At 45.4% G+C, this 20360-nt stretch overlaps 1 protein-coding gene and 1 long non-coding RNA gene across 13 annotated transcripts in view; one reads left to right on the top strand and one right to left on the bottom strand.

Annotated features, from left to right (window-relative positions):
- Window positions 1-6713: 6713 nt before the first annotated feature.
- Window positions 6714-7494, bottom strand: LOC135969226 (uncharacterized). Its single transcript, XR_010584369.2, has 2 exons — window positions 7142-7494; window positions 6714-7039 (listed from the first exon to the last, which is right to left on the bottom strand). It is a non-coding gene; the product is annotated as an uncharacterized lncRNA (long non-coding RNA).
- The window catches only part of HS6ST2 (heparan sulfate 6-O-sulfotransferase 2), a 356277-nt gene continuing 343053 nt past the window's right edge, over window positions 7137-20360 (top strand). For 6 of the 12 annotated variants that reach the window (XM_015444017.3, XM_015444015.3, XM_015444016.3 and 3 more), the window contains exons 1-2: window positions 7137-7591; window positions 8436-8954. In XM_015444017.3, coding sequence (XP_015299503.1) covers window positions 7164-7591; window positions 8436-8954 — 947 coding nt within the window. In that variant the 5' untranslated portion in view covers window positions 7137-7163. Of the gene's footprint in view, window positions 7592-7772; window positions 7962-8255; window positions 8317-8435; window positions 8955-20360 lie in introns of those variants that run through there. The other 6 variants (XM_074029196.1, XM_074029195.1, XM_065538496.1 and 3 more) reach the window with 3 other exon arrangements.

Raw genomic sequence — 20360 nt, 5'->3', positions numbered from 1 at the left:
ATTATTGGCATTATTTGCTAACCATCCTGAGGTCAACCTACAGGAGACACCACTACAGCCAGCCATCCTGATCACTGTGCAGATCTCTTTGAAACTGGCACCCTCGACAACAGGTAGACCCCTCTCCCTGTGCCTGTTGCATTTCTAACCCTTTATTGAGCGCTGCCAACCGCATTTTGTCTCTTCTCATTGGGGATTTGAATATCATCTTCTGCTTCAGCTAAATCTCCCACATGATGATACCCATTAAGGCAACTTTCTTCAGTAAAGAAGATAAATGTTCAAAGTGCTTTTTACTAAGTTCATTTCCCTCTGCTGCTCTAATGCTGTAGCTTTCTGCATTTTTATGTCATTTTGTGAAATGTGGATCTTGAAAATATGTATTAAAAAAGCAAGTACTTTCTCAGGTTTTACTATAAAGCCCAGTTAAGGGCTTTAGGAGCCTCTGGTCTGGCTCTCTCTTATTAAAAATTAATTTTCATTTGGTCTATGACAAGTATGGCTTCTCTAAAGTAATTTCTCTTTTCCTGGATTATGCTTATAAGCCCATTTGAGTGACAAATAAATCCTTTTCCTGGGAGCAACTTTGGCCTTGAAGCCTGCTTCCTTCAAATTCTTCAGGTTGACCTAAGATATAATTTTTAACTCTTGTATTTTAGTATTCGAAACTAGGACTCCCACAGAGACCAGTCAGGCAATGGGTGTGTTCCTCTCTTGCTGAGATCCCAGAGTATAAAAATAAATGGGAAACTGTGGGTCAGGTAAGGCCATTTTTGTTTTTATCATTACCATTATTAAAACCTACCTTGGGCTTTCGTGTTAGCTGGAGGTCAGTTCTTTATTTTTGTTTTGAGATGAAGTCTTGTTCTGTTGCCCAGGCTGGAGTGCAGTGGCATGTTCTCGGCTCACTGCAGTCTCTGCTTCCCAGGTCCAAGCAATTCTCCTGCCTCAGTTTCCCAAGTAGCTGGGATTATAGGCACACACCACCACGCCCAGCTAATTTTTGTATTTTTAATAGAGACGGGTTTTCACCATGTTGACCAGGCTGGTCTCGAACTCCTGACCTCAGGTGATCCATCCACCTCGGCATCCCAAATTGCTGGAATTACAGGCGTGAACTACTGTGCCTGGCCATGGAGGTAAGTTCTTGATATGACTTTTTCCCAATCTTTTAGCCTTGCCTTTATCATCCAAGTCAGTAGAGGCCCAGAAGGCTTATTTTCAACTTTCTATCTTATCCCTGTGATCTGAGAAAGTTTGCTCTTTATTTAAGTCCTTCTTCTGCTTTTGTGACTCAGTGACTAACAGGAGGGTCATCTTTGGTAGTGTGCTTTTGCTGACACAACAGCCAGAAGAGAGTGGTATCCCTCCCAGCCTTCTCATTAGCTAGCATAGCTCAGATCACATAAGGTTTCTGCTGGGAGGGGTTTTCCTGGTCATCTAATGCAGCCCCTCATTTTACCGAAGTCGGCAACTAAGTCCCAGAGATTTAGTTGAGTCAAGTGACTTGAGTCAAGTGACTCACCCAGGATCACACAGTGAGCCAGAGGCAGAACTGGGACTCAAACATTGTTTTCTTGGCATCCCACTTGGTGCTTTTTCTACTAGGCCACTGTGAACTGGTGCTGACAGCCCAGGGCTCAGCCGACGGGGCTTGCTCAGCTAAGGCTCATGCAGGATGAATGCAAACTTGACCTTGTTTTTTAATCCCAACTGCTGTGGTTTGACCAGCTGCTCAAATGGAAACCCCTCAGGCCAGATCAACCATTAACTTTTGAAGCGAATGGAGCTTAAAATTAGTGTCAAGAGTTTAAAGTAGGGCTTGCCCTGTAAGCTGTCCTCTTTATTTACCTATAGCTCTCTTCCATTCTCTACCTCAGCTCTCCAAGCATCTCCTCCACTGCCCTATTTTTTGTGTTTCCTAGTATCTTATGGGAAGGACCATTCATTAGGGTTAAGCAATGCCATCTACTCTTTTCTTGTTGATATATCTTGGAAGGGGACACGTGTGTATGTCCCATCCCTCAATGTGACACAGTGGATCAGAGGCTTTCCTCCTCCATGGGACATGAGCCAGGAGAGCACTGGAGAGACATGGAGAGAGGGTAAGAAAAGACTGCAGATAAAAAAATAGGATGTGGCAAAGCCAGCCTAGGGCAAAATTAGGCCCATAGCCAGTTGCCTGTCATTAAGTATATGTGTGTTGCTCCTGTGAAGATACAACAAAGATATCAAATCAAAGATTTTGAGTCAAAAGTGGTGGAAAAAAACAAGCATTTTCTGAAGGTCTGCTTTTTCAAGAACTAGACTAAGTGTTCTCAGTAGATTATTTTAGTTAACTCGCATGACAGCCCACTGAGGTAGCCATCATTAACCTCATTTTCATGGATGAGAAAATTGAGGTTCTGATGAACTCAAAGAGCCCTAATGAAATCCCACAGGGCAATGTGCTCTCCAAACCTATGCTCTCTTCTCCTTAAAAGCACTCGTTTGAGATTGGATTCCTCTTTACTATATCCCTAAACCAGCTTTTTGGAGGTACCTGGTCAGGCTACTTTCTTCTTCTTCTTCTTTTTTTTTTCTTTTTTTGAGACAGAGTCTCACACTGTCACCCAGGCTGGAATGCGGTAGTATGGTCATGGCTCACTGCACCCTCAATTTCTCAGGCTCAACGGATCCTCCAACCTCAGCCTCCCAAGTAGCTTGGGACCACAGGTGCATGCCACCACACCCAGCTAATTTTTTATAATTTTTGTTGTTGTTGTTGTTGTTGTAGACACGGGGTTTTGCTATGTTGCCCAGGCTGGTCTCAAACTTCCCTGCTCCAATGATCCACCTGCCTTGGCCTCCCAAAGTGTTGGAACTACAAGAGCCACCATACCCAGCCCAGGATATTTTCTAAGAGTGGAAACTGAGGCCCAAAGAAGTGAGATGACTGTTCCAGGAGCAGTCTGGCCCACTGCCTATGGTTGTGAGGCCTTGGCTTATTGTAGCTTTAAAAGCTCTGCATGAACTGACTCTTCCATTTGTTGTCAGTGAAAAGCGGGAATTTCGTCTGGGCACAGTGGCCCACGCCTGTAATTCCAGCACTTTGGGAGGCTGATGCGGGTGGATCACCTGTGGTCACAAGTTCGACACCAGCCTGGCCAACGTGGCCAAACCCCGTCTCTACTAAAAATCCAAAAAGTAGCCAGGGATGGTGGTGCATGTCTGTAATCCCAGCTACTTGGGATGTTGAGGCATGATAATCGCTTGAACCGGGAGGTGGAGGCTGCAGTGAGCCGAGAACACACCACTGCACTCTGGCCAGGGTGACAGAGTGAGACTCCATCTCAAAAAAAGGGAATTTCACTGCTAGTGAAATACTGGGAATCCTTCATCAGGAGAGGGCTGGTCATCGGGCTGCCTGTTCACAGGGTTGGGTCTACTATGAACCCCATTCCAGTGCTTATCCTACCTTCTTAGCACATACTCATTTAGCATACACAGCACCCTGGCACCTCCTTTTTTTTTTTTTTTAACTCCTTGAGCCCCATGTTTTGTTAGGCTAGAAAAATAAAACTCAGTGTTTTGTGGGGAAAATAAATGACTATTGAGAGTGATGCATATAACACACCCAGCCTGTTTATAATATTAAAGCCTGAATTGCAGGACAGTGTTTTCATTAAGTACTGCTATTCATTCTGTTTGGAGAGACACATAAGAACAGAAACCAATCAACTCAGTAGTTTGCATGCCTTTGATCTTTGTGACAGAATTGCCTATTATTGAGAGTATGAACATTTTCACAAAATGAGAGACAGCTAGAAAACCAGGGTTGAAGAGAATGCTCAGGATGAGGGGAAGACATCATCTATGCTTTCTAGAAAGAGTGTCATGCTTACTTTAATATGAAATTTTCACTATTTCTGTTCTAATTTGAACAGGGTACCCTGCTGTCACCCTTGTAATATGGGCCCAGAACAATTGCAGCTGCTGCTGGCCTGGTGGGATCCAGTGATGCAAATGTCACAGAACGCATGTAGGACCAGGTCTAAGTCATTCCCCCGGGCTAAGGCCCTGAGTCTTTGGCAGTCCTTCAGCCTTTGAGGAAGACAGTAAAGGTAAAAACGTGACAAGGAATGTCAGATCAGGAAAGTGCCCCTTGAATCACAAAGTCAACCTTGCTGTCTCTCAGATAGGGAAGTTGAGCCCAAAGGTGAGCAAGTGGCTTCCTCAGGGTCATATATATATAGGGTCTCATTAGTGTCAGAGTCAAGACATGAGCCCAGGTCTCTGGACTCCCAGGCCAGTGCTCTTGCAACTACCTCCCACTGTTGTCTCAGATTACAGGAACCAAATGCAGGTCTGGTCTCGTGCTGCTTAGTATGCAAGCCAGGCTGACCTTTATGCTCCCAGAATCATCAACCTTTTCGTTGGAAATCACGGAAGGACGGTTCTGGGAAAATAATGAAAATCATACCACACCATAGAAACAACCAGAAGCCCTGCTCAGATGACAGAGTTCTCCTCGCCTTCCAGGTACTGAATCCCAAATATATGTATACACAGCAACTCCAGTTGGTGTTAGAAATAAGGAGATGGAAAACCAAAGTCTTGACAGTTCGGCCAGTTCTCTTCCTTTTTTTTTTTTTTGCCTCCCACCCCCAGTCTCTCCCCAAAAGGCCAAAATCTAGAGCATTTGAGCCTTTGTCATTCACTGCCTGAGAGGAACCAGCTCCTGGGAGCAGAGACCAGCCGAGATTACAAGAAGCCTCTTCAACATGCAGCCAAGGCACAGCCCTGGCCTCAGGAGAACATGGCTCTTGGGACACACGTAGGAAAAATTCCCCGCTTCTTGGAAAAAAAGCCTCTTCAATCCTGGAGGGATCTTCTGAGGTTTGTGGGACTCCCTGCTCCCCACAAAGACTGTTTTCTTGTACTTCCAGGAGCCCTGATATATGAATTCCTGTATGAGAGATTCATTTCTTTGTTCCTCACAGCATGAGGGGGCGGAGGAAGGGCTTCTAAATGCAAAAATCCCAGAGACAGATTACATCTCAGAAACTGAACTTTACAGCCCCACCGTGTCCCTCTTGCTCTGCAACTACCAACCTCACTGGCCCTTTCTCTGAAGGTTGGACTGTGAGTGTGCATGCATGTGTGTGGACACGTTCCTTATCACAACTCAAATGAGTAAAACCTGACTTTTCCCCGTACTGTTTACCACTTCCCGCTTCCCTCCACCCAAGGCACTTTCTTGTGTTCCAATGCCACTAATCCCTCTTACAGTAGAAACTCCCTAGTTTAGCTGCTGACGGCTTGAATCTGTGACCCACCTGTTTCAGAAATATTTTCCTAGGGACCCAGTGAATGCCATTACATACAAAGGTGGTGTAATGGCAGGGAATCTTTATGCAGCACCATGAGGAGAGCCACCTATTGGGTAGGCTAAAGAGGTTGACCGCAGTGAGTGGCCAAGCAGAAGGCAGGGGCAGCTGGCAAACTGAGCTGCGGGGCCACCCCCATAGCTTCCCTCTACCCTGGCTCACACCCTAAGCTGCCCTCAGGGGGAGCAGGCCCAGGCCTACCAGCCTGGGCACCAGGGGAGCTCTTGGGGAAGTTGAGAGGTCTACCTTGTAAGTTACTGCATCTGGCTTCTTCGTACAAGTTCATTGGGTTTTCAGGACAGGCGCCTCAGGACAGGCGATGCCTGAAGGGCTAGAAATTCAGGATTCCAAAAAAATCCACTATCCCTTATGTTTGCAGCTGGACAAAGGGTCCCTCACTGTCCCCAGTATGTTTGGGGCACATAGAAGTCTAGCCAGGGCTGGGAATTCTAGGGGGTGGTAAGGACAGGGTGCACAGCTGCAAAATTGCAGGAGAAGGGCCTGTTCCTTATTTGGCCTGTGACGCAGTTGGCACATTGAGCTTAGAGCAACAGGTAAACACAGCCTCACATTTGGAGTGGCCTAAAGGTTTCTACATTTCATCCCCATGGTGACTCAGTTGGTCAAAACAGAGGACATAATTGGTCCTATCTTACAGACAAGAAAACTGAGGCTCAGGAGGGGCAAGTGATTATTCCAGGGTTGCCCAGCAAGGAAGTGACAGATTTCCCAGGACTTCTAGACTATTCTTAGGCTTGCCGCTTCATGGCATAGATAGAACAGGAAAGGGATGGAGCAGAGCTCAGCGAGGGAGATACTGGGAGAGCCTGTCTCCAGGAGGGACATGCCCCCACCCCAGAACTCAGCTCGTGGTCCGCATCCTCTCACTCAGTGGCCCCAGTGCCAACAGCACTGCTCAGAAACACTGCTGCCAACCGGTGCCCCTTCTGCAGCAATGGGACCGGAGGGAGTTGCACACTCAGTCACGGAAACACCAGTGTCCTGATGTACAGCAAGCCCCTTTGATCAATCAGATGGGGACAGACTGAGTCCTGAGTTCCCAGGGTCCTTTTCCTGAAGGGACATCCATTCTTTCCGTGTTAATCCTTGCATCCCTGGTCCTGCAACAGCAAAGAGCCTTTCGGACACTGGAGCTTGAGGAAGATCGGTGCCTATTTATTAGAGAAGGTGGTGTTAGTATCAGGAAATAGGTGGATGGTGCCGGGTTTCTTGGGTTCAAACCCGGGGCTCTGCTGTGTGACCCTGGGCACGTCCCTACCCCTCTCTGGGCCTCAGTTTCCTCATGTGTCACATTACCTTGGATTAGATGGTCTCACTCTGATGGAGTTTTTAGTTATGTATCCATTCATTCAACAAACATTTTGTGAGTCAAGCCCTCCTGCAGGCACAGGGTTTGGTACACAGGATTCAGCAAGAAGACAGTCTGTGCTCTAAAAAAGGTCAGATTGTCATTCTGTAATGCTTTTTGGTCATGCTGTCTTTTTATCATGCTGACTTACCTTTTCAGAAAATGCCCCCGCTTCCGCTGGAGAATGGAAATTGGCAAAGAGAGACGGAAAAGCTCCAATTTGCGCCTTTGCTATTTTAGGAGAGGTTGAAATTACGAGCCCAAGTGGAGTGATGCGCTAAGCAGAGTGACCTCCGTACTCCTAGAAAAGAGAAAACCCAGGTTCTCTGCTTGTGAAGTGGCTCGAGCTCTTAGGCGTGAGGCATTATTATATAAATTCAAGCTCGCTCGTGATCCTTAGTACCCTGAGTTGCCTGAAGGGGGGAATGGCACTGCCTGCGTGTGCAGTCCGGGCGTTCGAGCCGCCGCGGCAACCGGAACGAGGAGCGCCCGCCCGCACCACCTGTCCCCGCCGGCATTCCAGAGTAGAGGCCGAATTGGCAGCGAGCCGGCCAGGGTCGGTCGCCGCCTCAGTTCGCGCGGACCCTCCTAGGGGTGTGTCTCACGGATTCCACTCCCGGCCGCTCCTGGACAAGCCCCGAAAGGCGTCTTCTTCCCTGGCGGGAGCCGCGTGCGCCCCGCTTTTCGCGCTGCTGTCCCGGGGCCGCCGCAGGCGGATGCACGTCCTCAGGCGACGCTGGGACCTGGGCTCCCTCTGCCGGGTCCTGCTCACTCGGGGCCTGGCCGCCCTGGGCCACTCGCTGAAGCACGTGCTCGGTGCGATCTTCTCCAAGATTTTCAGCCCCCTGGCCAGGTACGTTCTAGGTGAAAGCGGGGTTCGCGCCCCCAGGCCAGGGTGCGAAGGTGCTGTACGGGAAGGGAAGGCAGCCGCGGGGGGTATAGAAGGGCGCAAAGTTCCAGCTGGCCATTGGTGGACAGGCTGGGGTCTCTGGAGGGGCGCGGCGCGCATTTGGCCACGCCGCGGCTCCGTCGCCACTGTTCCGCTGGCATCGGCAGCGCAGCGTCTCCGCTAGCAAGTCGGGCTGCGGGCGGGCTCCTTCCCCCAGGGGAACTCTGAGCGCCCGGCTCCGAGCTCCCTCGAGGCCGCCTCCCGGGTGGGCAAGCGGGCGCGGGCGCGGGCTAAAGGAGGGCTTCGGGGCATGCGGGGAGAAACCCGGACAGAGGTGTGCGCTCCAAAAGGGATGGGGGCAGAAGAGCTCGGAGAGTCCGGCGGGCGAAGCGGGATGGGGATGGGAGCCACCGAGAGTGGAGCGAGACACACGGGGGCCCGGACTGGGGGCGTGAGTTGAGGGGAGTGGGGCGACTGGGCCCGGAGGGGTCCCACTGTGTCGAAAACCCGCGGAGGGGCTCTGGGGAGCTCCGAAGAGCTCTGGCGGGGGGAGGGGGCGAGCGGCCCGCGGGAAGGAGTCGGGGTGGGGGTGTGTGTGTGCCGCAGAAGCCACAGCGCTGAGCCTGCCGGGAAGGAAGGAAGCGGGGAAGGGAGCCGCCGCCGCAGCCGCCGCCGCCGTGGAGTACTCGGTGCGGAGGGGAGGGGGAGAGGGGCGCAGCGGCGGCTCCAGGGGGAGGGGGCGGTGCGGGGGTACGGCGAGCGCGGGCCGAGCTGCGGGATTGACGTAACGAGCTTGGGTTTCCCCCAGCGTCGGGAACATGGATGAGAAATCCAACAAGCTGCTGCTAGCTTTGGTGATGCTCTTCCTATTTGCCGTGATCGTCCTCCAATACGTATGCCCCGGCACAGAATGCCAGCTCCTCCGCCTGCAGGCGTTCAGCTCCCCGGTGCGGGACCCGTACCGCTCGGAGGATGAGAGCTCCGCCAGGTTCGTGCCCCGCTACAATTTCACCCGCGGCGACCTCCTGCGCAAGGTAGACTTCGACATCAAAGGCGATGACCTGATCGTGTTCCTGCACATCCAGAAGACCGGGGGCACCACTTTCGGCCGCCACTTGGTGCGCAACATCCAGCTGGAGCAGCCGTGCGAGTGCCGCGTGGGTCAGAAGAAATGCACTTGCCACCGGCCGGGTAAGCGGGAGACCTGGCTCTTCTCCAGGTTCTCCACGGGCTGGAGCTGCGGGTTGCACGCCGACTGGACTGAGCTCACCAGCTGTGTGCCCTCTGTGGTGGACGGCAAGCGCGACGCCAGGCTGAGACCGTCCAGGTGAGTGCGCTCCCGTAGTCAAGCGGGACTCGGGCCTAGGAGGACTGGGAGGCGCGGCTGCCCCAAGCCGGGGACCTAGCAGGCACCCTGGCGCCCGGGCGTTTGCACCCCGACTGGGCGGTGCTGGGCGCCCAGTAGCGCACGTTCGCGGCGCTGTGGCGGCCTCAGAAAGGCTTTCCGCTCTGGCCCCGGACTGACCGTCTGTCTGTCCGCAGGGTGGCCTGCGTGATGGTTGGGAGAACTGGAGGGGGGAGGCAGCCGAGAGGCCCGGAACAAGCGCCTCACTGGCCGCTGGGACGGGGCATCGCACTCAGTCTCCGCACTGGAGAGCCCTAAAGAGCCGCGCTCTCGGTGCAGCGTCTCTGGATACCTCCTTTCCTCTACTCTGCACCCGGGTTCCGAAGTCTCCTTTTAGCGCGCTCTTCCTCCTTTCGGCGCCCGCATTCTTCCCTCCCCCTTTTTTCTCGCTTCGTCTATTTGCCTTGTTCTCCCTCTTTCTCTCTTGTGCCCCAGATCTTGTCTGCTCCTGTTTGCTCGCTGTTTCCTTCTTTCCATTCCCCTCTTTCGCTTTTCTTCTTTTGCTCTCTTACCCTTTCTGTTTCTCTCTTCTTGCCAGACTTTTATCACCTCCCTCCTTCCCCGCTCTAGCTCTGCTCTCCCCGGGCTGCTGGGTGTCCCTCTGTCTCTATTTTCCGACATCCAAGGAGAGCTCGTGGTTCCCAGGCTTGCCTCTCACCACTGGCTGCATGAGAGGCATCTGTGGCTCTTTAGGAGTGCTGGGGGCACCCCGCGGACCGAAGGGCGGGCTGGGATGGTGCCCTGGACCCCATGTGGGGTTCAGCCACCAGGAACCTCTCCTGATTTACAAAAAGTATTTAAAAAGCCCGAGCCCGAGCCCCGGCATGGGGCGCTGCCAGCCCATTTTCTGTGAGCCTGGGCTGATGCGGTAAAAACTGATTTATTAATAGTCTGTAGCCAGAAGCAAGGGTATTTTCCTTCCTCCAGAGGCGATGTCCAGTTGCTGGAGGTCATGGAGTACTGTAAAGTGGGTGGTGGTGGGGTGGGGGAAGTGAGTGCTATGGGGTGCAGTTGGTCCAGCCAGGGCTACTGTTTCGCAAGTCTCCTTAAAACAAATCTGGGCTGAAGGAGGGAGTCTAGGGGGTGCACAAGGTGAGTTTCATGGCCTGGAGGCCTCTGGATAGGGTCACTGGGCCGGCAAGGACATGTCTGTGTACCGCCCCCATCCCCCCCGGGTGCACTTGTTACCCTGGACAAGGGGATGCTTTGCAGTTGACTGTCAGAATGCAACAACCAGTGTGGATTTTTCTGTCCAACTGCAGCAAATAGAGCCCTAGAGCCTTGACTTTCAGATTACCATTGAGATTTAGGGGGAACATCACCCCCTGCCTCTCCTCTTCACTCTCTCTTCTCTCAGTTTACAGTGTCCTTTCTCAAATGCTGGAATTGTGGCAGAATCTGCCAAACTTGTATTTCCTTTACAATACTAACAGTTTTTTTTCTTCCACCCCAAGAAAACCTTAGCTCCAGGACCTCAATCCATTGGTACAATTGTCTAAGTCATTGTCACAACAATATTCTGGTGTTTAAGAAGTTCCCAAACAATTTGGCAATATTGAAAAGAATTTGTCATACTGACAGACCTTGTAGGTGTAGTGAGAGGTGGTAATATTTAAAAAGCTCTTCTGGGCAAAAGTAGAATTCCACAGCCACGACTATAGCAGAGAAGTGAAAACAAGGTCTTGGTCACCATGAAAGCCATGGCCTTGTCTGGAGTTCCATGGGGCACATGTGCCTTTACTGATCCTTTTGAACATGTAGGTCAGGGTATGTTGTCTATAAACACACATTATTAATGTGGCCTAGATTATCTGTTTGGTGGCTACAGTCCTCTAGCAGATTCCTTCCCGAATTCTCCAGAAGATAACCAGGACCCCTCAAAGCCTCTTGGATTGTCCCAAATTGAAGCAAAATTCTTTGAAATGACATAGGATTTTCTTGGTTATTAAAAGGGTGATGCCACAGTGCCATCTAGTCTAATCAAAGAAAAACCACGTTCTAAAAAGTCACAGTTACTGGATTTTACAGTATTTGCAAAAATGAAATAAAATTTGCTAGAGAAATGCATTGCTACCTCAAGAGCACCTTTTTATTTCATTCATTCCTGCCCACCTCCAGAAATATTCACCTTGAAGAATAGGGATAGCCTAGGGGTTCCAGAATTTCCCTGGATGTTGACAGATCTCTAGGGGTTGCAGGACCAGTTCTGTGAGTTCTGATAATCTGTAAGAACTAAGGTGTGCATGTGTGTGTGAGAATGAGAGAGTGTGTGTATATGACTGTTGTATGTGTCTGTGCTAGGAGAAAATTTAGAGGTAAAGGCAGCTGCACCAGTGGTGAAATGTGGGGGTGAGAAACTGGTGTCTGGAAATGGGAGAGTCAGCTTTTGGGTGTTCCTGTGTCAAACAGCCTCTCCATGACAGCTGGTCGTCTCTGTGCTCCTCTCAACTGAGGGGAACAACAGTTCCACCTTTCTGGCCTGGGAGTTCAGACAGCTGGGCCTTAGTTCTAGGCCAGCCACTAACCGGCCATGTGACCCTTGACCAGATCCTGTGTAGAGTGCACTCCAGTTTGTGATAAGCATTCATATCCCTTATCTCTGGTATTCCTCTGTAAACTTACACAATCTTCAGCAAGAGGCCAAAGTGGACAAAAGCATCCCCATTTATCAGATGAGAATGAAGCCCAAAAAGGCTAAAGGGCTTCCCCGGGTCACTGAGTTTTTTTTGCGGCACAGCAGGCATCTGACTCCAGTTCTGTCTGACTCCACAACCCTTGCTCTGTTGACTGCACCTGATGAACAAGGGTTTTCTGCAAAAACACAGTAAGGTCTTTCATGTTAGTCATTCCCACAAAGTGAATGAACAGTCAATACATGTTGGCTGTTGTTATCACCTACATCATTATCATCGTCAGTCATTTTACAACATGTGAGTTTGGATGAGTTTTTGGGCCAGGGTTACCACACACCTTGCGAGAAGAACGGATTTCTACATCCCTAAGGCTTTCTATTCACTGGGGATAAGTCTTGTGGCTAGATTGCAGAGGGGTCTTTCACTGCCATGTTGGGAATCTCTGCAAAGCTGAGTAGGATGGGAGCAGGCTGAGGCCTGGTTGGATGAGCTTCAGTAGGAGTCTTCAGCTGAGACAGGAACCACCTACTGACTCACAGCCATTCATCCACATTAGGGGGGTATCAGAGGCTATTGTGGCTGCAAGCCAAGACTCTGAATCCTGCTTCCAGTGCTACCTTTGGGATGCTTCTCTGCCTCCGCGGATGGTTAAGTGCTTGGGTGATATATAACTGCTGAATAGAAACGACTGTGATCACGTTGCCTGGAGAGGACAAAGAGAGAGAGAGTGCTTGGCTGGTGAAAAGCTCAAGTTGTTTATTAAGAATAATATTTCTTTTAAAAAATCAGAAATTGGATTTCATCCATCTGTCTGCCAGTGTGTTGTTTGCAGTCAGAGAAGGGTCTTGCTCATTTTAGAATTTCTGAGACCATTTTTGAAAGTGTATCCAAACATTGTTGCTCACAAGCTGTTAAAAGTCCCAAATTCTGCAGGCTTTTCTCAGGTCAAATTTCCTCTGTTTGTAGCCAACTCTAGTGTGCCATTTGTTCTGTAGGGGGAATTCAGAACTGGGCCCAAAGAAATAGCACTAGCCCCCTTCTTCATCACTAGGTATCATGCTGGCCAGCATGCACAGAATGGGGTTGAGAGGTCAGGGTCCATGGCTATACAAGTCAAAGAATCTGATCATATTTACGTTGCACCCTAGACTTTTAGCATCTCTAAAAATTTTCAGTTTGGATGAGTGATTGAGCCAGGATTACCACACCCATTGGGAGAAGAACAGATTTCTACATCCCCGAGGTGTTTTATTCACCAGGGGTAGGTCTTGTGGCTAGATTGCAGAGGGGACTTTCATTGCCATGTTGGGAATCCCTGCAAAGCTGAGCAGGATGGGAGCAGGCTGAGGCATCTGGAAGGGTAATTAATTATCATCTTCAATCCAGCAGGATATCATTGATGGGAAAGGACTAAACAGTGTTTGTTTAGATGGAGAAAAGCTTTTTTCGGTCATTCTATTTTTTTTTTAAATTGTGGGAAAAGCTTTCTCTTTCCATTTGTTCTTAAAAGGTGGCTCTATTTTGAAAGAGCTGTAACTATAGAGTGTCTACCTGATCATGCCTCACAAGCCCACGCTTTCCCTCTTTCTCTTCCTTGATTTTACAGTGAGGCAAAATGACACAACAAGCTTGTGGTATAGGCTGAGGCATTAAGCAGAATGGACTGTTACAGCCAGTAGTCAGTACTGGTTGTGTGATTCATCAGGCTCTAAGCTGTTGGGCTCTCAGCTTTACACTTAGCTGAGGATACATTTCTTCAGCTGTCTTTGAGAGCCGTGGTACCATCTTACCTATTTCATAGAAGAGGGGGCGAAATCTACCATTACAATATCTACAGATGTAGATGTAGTATGATGTAAATGTAGTAGATGCCGGTAGTATTAATTAGCATCTTTGCATGGATGTCAAACATGGTGTTGGAGTCCTGACAAAGCTGTAAGTTCTCAGGTAGTGCAAAAGGCTATTCAGAATTAATATCACTTAATAATAATTTTAGATCTGTGCTATGTGGCAATTAAAATACTAGAGCTTGTCTTTTATGGATATGAGTCATCAACTGAGGTAGTATGAAATGACATTAAAAGAATAGCCATCCCTTTTTTTCTGTCATTCATTAAACAAGATTTTGTGAAACTGTTCATTATATTCCAGGGAAGAGACATCATTCTCTGTCTCACAGAGCTTATGGTAGAACAGAACAATTTGGTACTTTAGATATTTAATTAAAAACGGATTTTGTTTGAAAACAATTTGAAAATCAGTAATGTCTTTAAAATGTCATACATTTACCAGAATATACAAAAAATAGAGAAAAGTCCATCTGTTATGTTGTAGTTTGGGTCTAATCGGCAAAGCAGATGGAGTAACTATCGTGTCTCTGGCATGGTGCTAGCAGCTGGGGGGAGATTAGAGCCAAGATGAAACCAAAAAAGCCAAGATAACCATCTTCAGCCTCAAGTCCATAAAGATTAGCATATGAAGTGCTGGACTGTGTAGTGTAGACAGGAGCTGGGAGAGGAAGTTTAGATTTTGGACAAGCCCTTTCCCCTCCCTTGGTCTTAGTGTCTTATCTATAAAATGGGATATTTAAAAGAGATGATTTCCAGGGCCCTTTCCTTTCTAAAGTATGAGGAACAGGCCAGAAAAAGGAGACATCCTTTTGAGAAGGCCTCTGGGAGTAGGAGAGTTGTATTAATTAGAAAGGAGGCATTGTGGGTGGGCATGGAGTCCTCATGACCTTTTGAGGTCCAGCAACCTCACCTAGGCAGGTCTGGCCAGACCCAAAAGGTTCATGTTTGGAGAAATAATGGTTAGGGAAGTAGATGGGGTTAGGCTCCACTGTGGAGGACTTGAATGGCAATGAGCAACCCCAGTAAGTATGAGAAGCTCTTGGATGGAAAGAGTGCAAAAACAAACAAACAAACAAACAAACAAACAAAAAAAACTATGAAAGTAAATAAAGGTCGAAGTCTAGGTAAAGCTGTCTCCCTGATATCTAGTCTGGAATGTAGGTGGTACCTGCCATCAAAACGGAGAGGTTGAGAAGGGGATCTAGTTTGGACTGGAGGGTACTAAGGAGTCATGACTGATTCTTGTTGCCTAGATTTCTAGTGGACAGGCCTAATAAGGAGGTGACAGCTGGGGCTCCGGGGCAGATTTGGGCTCAGTCGTACATTTTATGTGGGAATCTGTAAACCCAGTTAATCTGAATTCACAATTGGCATTGTTATTTAAATGATAGCTGCAATTCACATACGGGACTCTTAGCCAAGGAAAAGGATGTTTGAATAAAGGAAAAAAGATCAGTAGTTACGATTACATAAGAATAAAATATGGTTATCTGTCAAAAAAAGCCAAAATGAAAAGGTTTCAAACTGGTAAAAATGTGCACAATTACAGCGGACACAAAGGTGAAATCTTTACTGTACAAAAAACTCTTATGAATTGATTAGAGAATCAAAGGACATGACCAGACAGTATACAACATAGGACCCCCAGCTAGTTTGCAGACATGGAAAAACTGTTTTATTTCACTGGTACTAAAGAAATGCACATTTAAACATAGAATACTTTTTTTGCCTGTCTAACCCTGATTAAAACAAACAAACAAACAAAGCAAAACCCAACATACATCACCACCAAACAAAAAAAGTAGACAGTGCTGACAAGGGCATGGTAAATATCAAAAATCTCATACATTGTTGGTGGGAATGTAACTTGAATGATCTTTTTGGAAATAAATAGTATAAATACAGAATATAAAAATATTTATTTCTATGACCCATAATTTCTTTTCTGGGATTTTGCAGAAAAACATACTTTTATACATGCTTTCATTCATTCACTCATTTATTTATTTATTCAGCAAATATTTATTGAGTATCTGCTATCCCTGTGCTATGTGCTGGGGTTACGGGGAAGAACCAGGTAGATGTGGTCCCTGCCTTCATAGGAGTGGGAAAGATAGACAGAAAACAAATTGTCAATTACTTAAAATTGTATGAAGTGCCATGGGGGGAAAGTACAGGATGCTATAAGAACATATACTAGGAGGCTAACTGGAGTTATTATAAGTGCAACAAATTGGAAACAATCTGAACATCTACATGGAGAAGAATGGTTCGAGAAATCTCAGTACATCCACTTGAAGGATTATTACAAAATCACTTAAATGTCCTTTGATAGAGCATGGAAAATTGCTAGTGATTTAATGCTAAGAGAAAAAGAGATAGAAAATTATGGACCCAGTATGACTACAATTATGTTAAAGAAAAAAAGAGAGGGAGAGAGTGAGTGAGCGAGCAAGAGAAATCATCTCCTACCCCTCCCAAATCTAAGCATAAAAGACAGAGACTGGAAGAAAAAAATACCAGAATATTAATAGATCTATTAATGATTTGTTTTCTTATTCTGCTTTTCTGAAGGTTTTGAATTTTCTTTATTAGTCTACATTATTTATATAATAACAATAAGCATTAACAATTTTTAAAATAATGTTTTACTAAGCTGTGATTAATTACACACAGGTCTACTTTTTTGGTTCCTGGCTGGTTATTTCATTAGCTTCTTGATATCCTGGGAGTCCTTAATGAGGAGAGTAGCCTCAGCCCAAATAAACCCTCAAACTGAAAGGCAGAGGTGATGAGTCAGACATTGCCTGCTGATTTTCGATAACTGGCTGTTATCATACTCCCACACAATGTGTGGAAATCTTTTTATGCCAGTACGGTATAGAGCTACTTGAGTGAATTGCTATTGTTTCTTCCTCATTTATTAACTATAAATTTTAATTTATAAATTATATGGAACAGGAAGTTAATAGTGGTACAGTTGGAAATATAAGGCTTATTCTGCTCAGCCAGAGCCATCCGAGATAGTCTGGACTTTGATCTCCATGAGCTTCTTTCCTAGTGAGTTAACACCAGGGCTGATGGCCTGGCTGGAAGAGTTAAAATCTTGGGATTGGTAAAGGGCTATAGTTCTAAACATCCATAACTGAGAGCTTAGATCAGTTAGTGTATATGTTACTCTCGTCCAGCAGAAAAGGAGAGTTCACTTTGCTAAGCAGCCCCCTACTAGAGAAGTTTCACTGCATAAGAGTATTACCCCCAGTTAACCATAAATACAGTTGATTAGAAATGTCATTGTCCAACTATTCCAATATCTGAAGGACCACTCTATACATATATAGTGAGGTGCATAATCTTATTGTTGAAACTCCGCTGAAACTACACCATAGGTACAAGTTGTTTTGACAGTGTAAAGAACGTGCTTCACAGTTGAAAAGCTAATATTGACGTTCCGTGACACACGAAATGAGGTATTTAGTCACCGAGTTTAAAAAGAAATGTATAGATGGGAATTTCCCCTTTTCCATTAAAGGATAATGAATAATTCACTTAATGATATATGTCCCCTAAAACAATGTCCTTGTAAGCTTACATAAATATTTGTCTAAACTTTAGTAAAATATTTGTTGGCAAAAGAGCTTTTCTCATTTTACTAGGTATTGAACTTTGCAGATTAGTCAGTTGGTCTTATTGCATCCCATTTGTTATTTCTGCCATTTTGCCTCTAAAAACTGTGTTGAAGACGTTGACACATTTCAGAGCATTACACTAAATAAATCTGTCTTGCACATTCCACTGTGCTTTTTCTGGAATATTATAAATATTCAAATATAGGCACATATGCAGATTCAAAATAAAATTTAATACATGCAAATTTTGCATAAATTCCATATTTATAACTTGGCAATAGTTTTGAACTTGTTATCCTATGATATAAATGTATCAAATAGGAGCTCATGGGAATTATCAATAAATGTATTTTTCTGATTAAACTGTGGGCTCTTTTTCAGTCACAATTTAAGCTTCAATTCTGAGTTATATTATAAGAGAGTAATTTGCACTTCATTTACTCTGAATTGTCAAGAATCATGTTCTTCCCCAATGTAAGTGTCTGCAAAGAGTACTTCTTATTCAGTTTGATTGCTTTTTAAATTTTACTAGCGGAGATGCCCTAGTGAGTCTGAGAGAATTGGTCTGTTTCTTGTGAAGAGTTTAGTTCTAATGAATCGGTTCCATGCACTATTCTGTACGAATACAGAGCAATTGAAATGTGCAATGTATTGATTTACAGCACATGGATTAGGCCTGTGTGCACCATTCCTTGCATTAATTGACTTTCTCCCATAACAGTACTAATAACTACAAATCTTCAGGATAGTATTACCTTCAATTTACTCATAAAGATCCTTGGGTTTTTGCTAACTTACTACAGGAGAGTCAATACAAGCAAAGAGTATTTAGAAATTGACTAGGGTGACCAAGTTACATCATACAACCCAGAAATTTTTTAAAGGGCTCTTTGATCATGGCAGCCAACTCTTCAGTTATTACAATAAATAGGAGTACAATAAATAGGAGTTGACTGAACTCACCAGTGAAGACCTAGATTATCACAATGGATGAAAATAAAAATCCAGCTATGTGCTGTGTATAAGAGACAAAAGTAAAACATACGAACATAAAGCACACAAAAAGGATTGGAATAGGTACACTATGCAAACACTAGCCAGAAGTAAACTGATGTGGCTATGTTGATATCAGACAAAACAGACTTTAAGGCAGAACCATTATTGGGGATAAACAGGATCACTGTGTAATGATTAACAGTTCAGTTTTTTTTTTTTTTTTCAGATAACAATTCTAAACTTGTGTATGCTTAATACCGTAAGTTTGAAACGTATAAAGCAAAAGTTGGCAGAGCTAAAAGCAGAAATTATAAAATCTGATTTTTTTTCAGAAATTGATAGGTAAAATGAACAGAAAATGGATAAGGATACAGAGGATTTGAACAACATGATTAACAAGCTCAATATAATGGGTATATATATACACACACATATACATCTAAAATACACACGTACACACACACACACATGCCCACATATATATAATTTGCACCCAATTGGAAGAATACACACTCTTCCTATGTGCATATGGAACACTTTTGAAAATAGACCATATACTGAGCCCTAAAATTAGTCATGAAAACTTCACTGAATGAATTATCTTGTAGACCATACTATCTGATCATATGCAGTGCTTAAACATTGGGTGTTGTGTTATACCTGAGTGCATGTGAAGGAACGTTAGTAGTTTGCTATATTCGTAAGTATTATGATTCCTTCACTGACCACATAACGTTTCTTAATTGACATACAAAAGTGAAGAACTCCAAGACTTAGGTAGTTTGACCCAGGTAACTTGGGGTGATTTTCCATGAAGATCTATTACTATTTTGGGGCGCCTACTGAGCCAGGTCCTGTGCAAGGAGCATATTATGTATTTTCTCATTTAATTCTCACAACAACCCTCTGAGGTAGACTTTTTATATATATACTTCAAGTTCTAGGGTACATGTGCACAACATGCAGATTTATTACATATGTATACATGTACCATGTTGGTGTGCTGCACCCATTAACTTGTCATTTACATTAGGTATATCTCCTAATGCTATCCCTCTCCTCTCCCCTCACCCCACGACAGGCCCTGGTGTGTGATGTTCCCCACCGTGTGTCCAAGTGTTCTCATTGTTCAATTCTCACCTATGAGTGAGAACATGCGGTGTTTGGTTTTCTGTCCTTGCAATAGTTTGCTCAGAATGATGGTTTCCAGCTGCATCCATGTCCCTACAAAGGACATGAACTCATCCTTTTTATGGCTGCATAGTATTCCATGGTATATATGTGCCACATTTTCTTAATCCAGTCTATCAATGATGGACATTTGGGATACTTCCAAGTCTTTGCTATTGTGAATAGTGCTGCAATAAACATACATGTGCATGTGTCTTTAGAGCAGCATGATTTATAATCCTTTGGGTATATACCCAGTAATGGGATGGCATTTTTTCATGTGTCTGTTGGCTGCATAAATGTCTTCTTTTGAGAAGTATCTATTCATATCCTTTGCCCACTTTTTGATGGAGTTGTTAGACTTTTTTCTTGTAAATTTGTTTGAGTTCTTTGTAGATTCTGGATATTAGCCCTTTGTCAGATGGGTAGATTGCAAAAATTTTCTCCCATTCTGTAGGTTGCCTGTTCACTCTGATGGTAGTTTCTTTTGCTGTGCAGAAGCTCTTTGGTTTAATTAGATCCCATTTGTCCATTTTGGCTTTCGTTGCCATTGCTTTTGGTGTTTTAGACATGAAGTCCTTGCCCATGCTTATGTCCTGAATGGTATTGCCTAGGTTTTCTTCTAGGGTTTTGATGGTTTTAGGTCTAACATTTAAGTCTTTAATCCATCTTGAATTAACTTTTGTATAAGGTGTAAGGAAGGGATCCAGTTTCAGCTTTCTACATATGATTGGCCAGTTTTCCCAGCACCATTTGTTAAATAGAGAATCCTTTTCCCATTTCTTGTTTTTGTCAGGTTTGTCAAAGATCAGATGGTTGTAGATGTGTGGTATTATTTCTGAGGACTCTCTTCTGTTCCATTGATCTATATCTCTGTTTTGGTACCAGTACCATGCTGTTTTGGTTACTGTAGCCTTGTAGTATAGTTTGAAGTCAGGTAGCGTGATGCCTCCAGCTTTGTTCTTTTGGCTTAGGATTGACTTGGCAATGCAGGCTCTTTTTTGGTTCCACATGAACTTTAAAGTAGTTTTTTCCAATTCTGTGAAGAAA

Source organism: Macaca fascicularis, chromosome X, assembly GCF_037993035.2.
Source record: "Macaca fascicularis isolate 582-1 chromosome X, T2T-MFA8v1.1".
Lineage (NCBI taxonomy): Eukaryota > Metazoa > Chordata > Mammalia > Primates > Cercopithecidae > Macaca > Macaca fascicularis.
The sequence above is the reverse complement of the archived record's forward strand: the minus strand, read 5'-3'. Positions and strand labels throughout refer to the sequence as shown.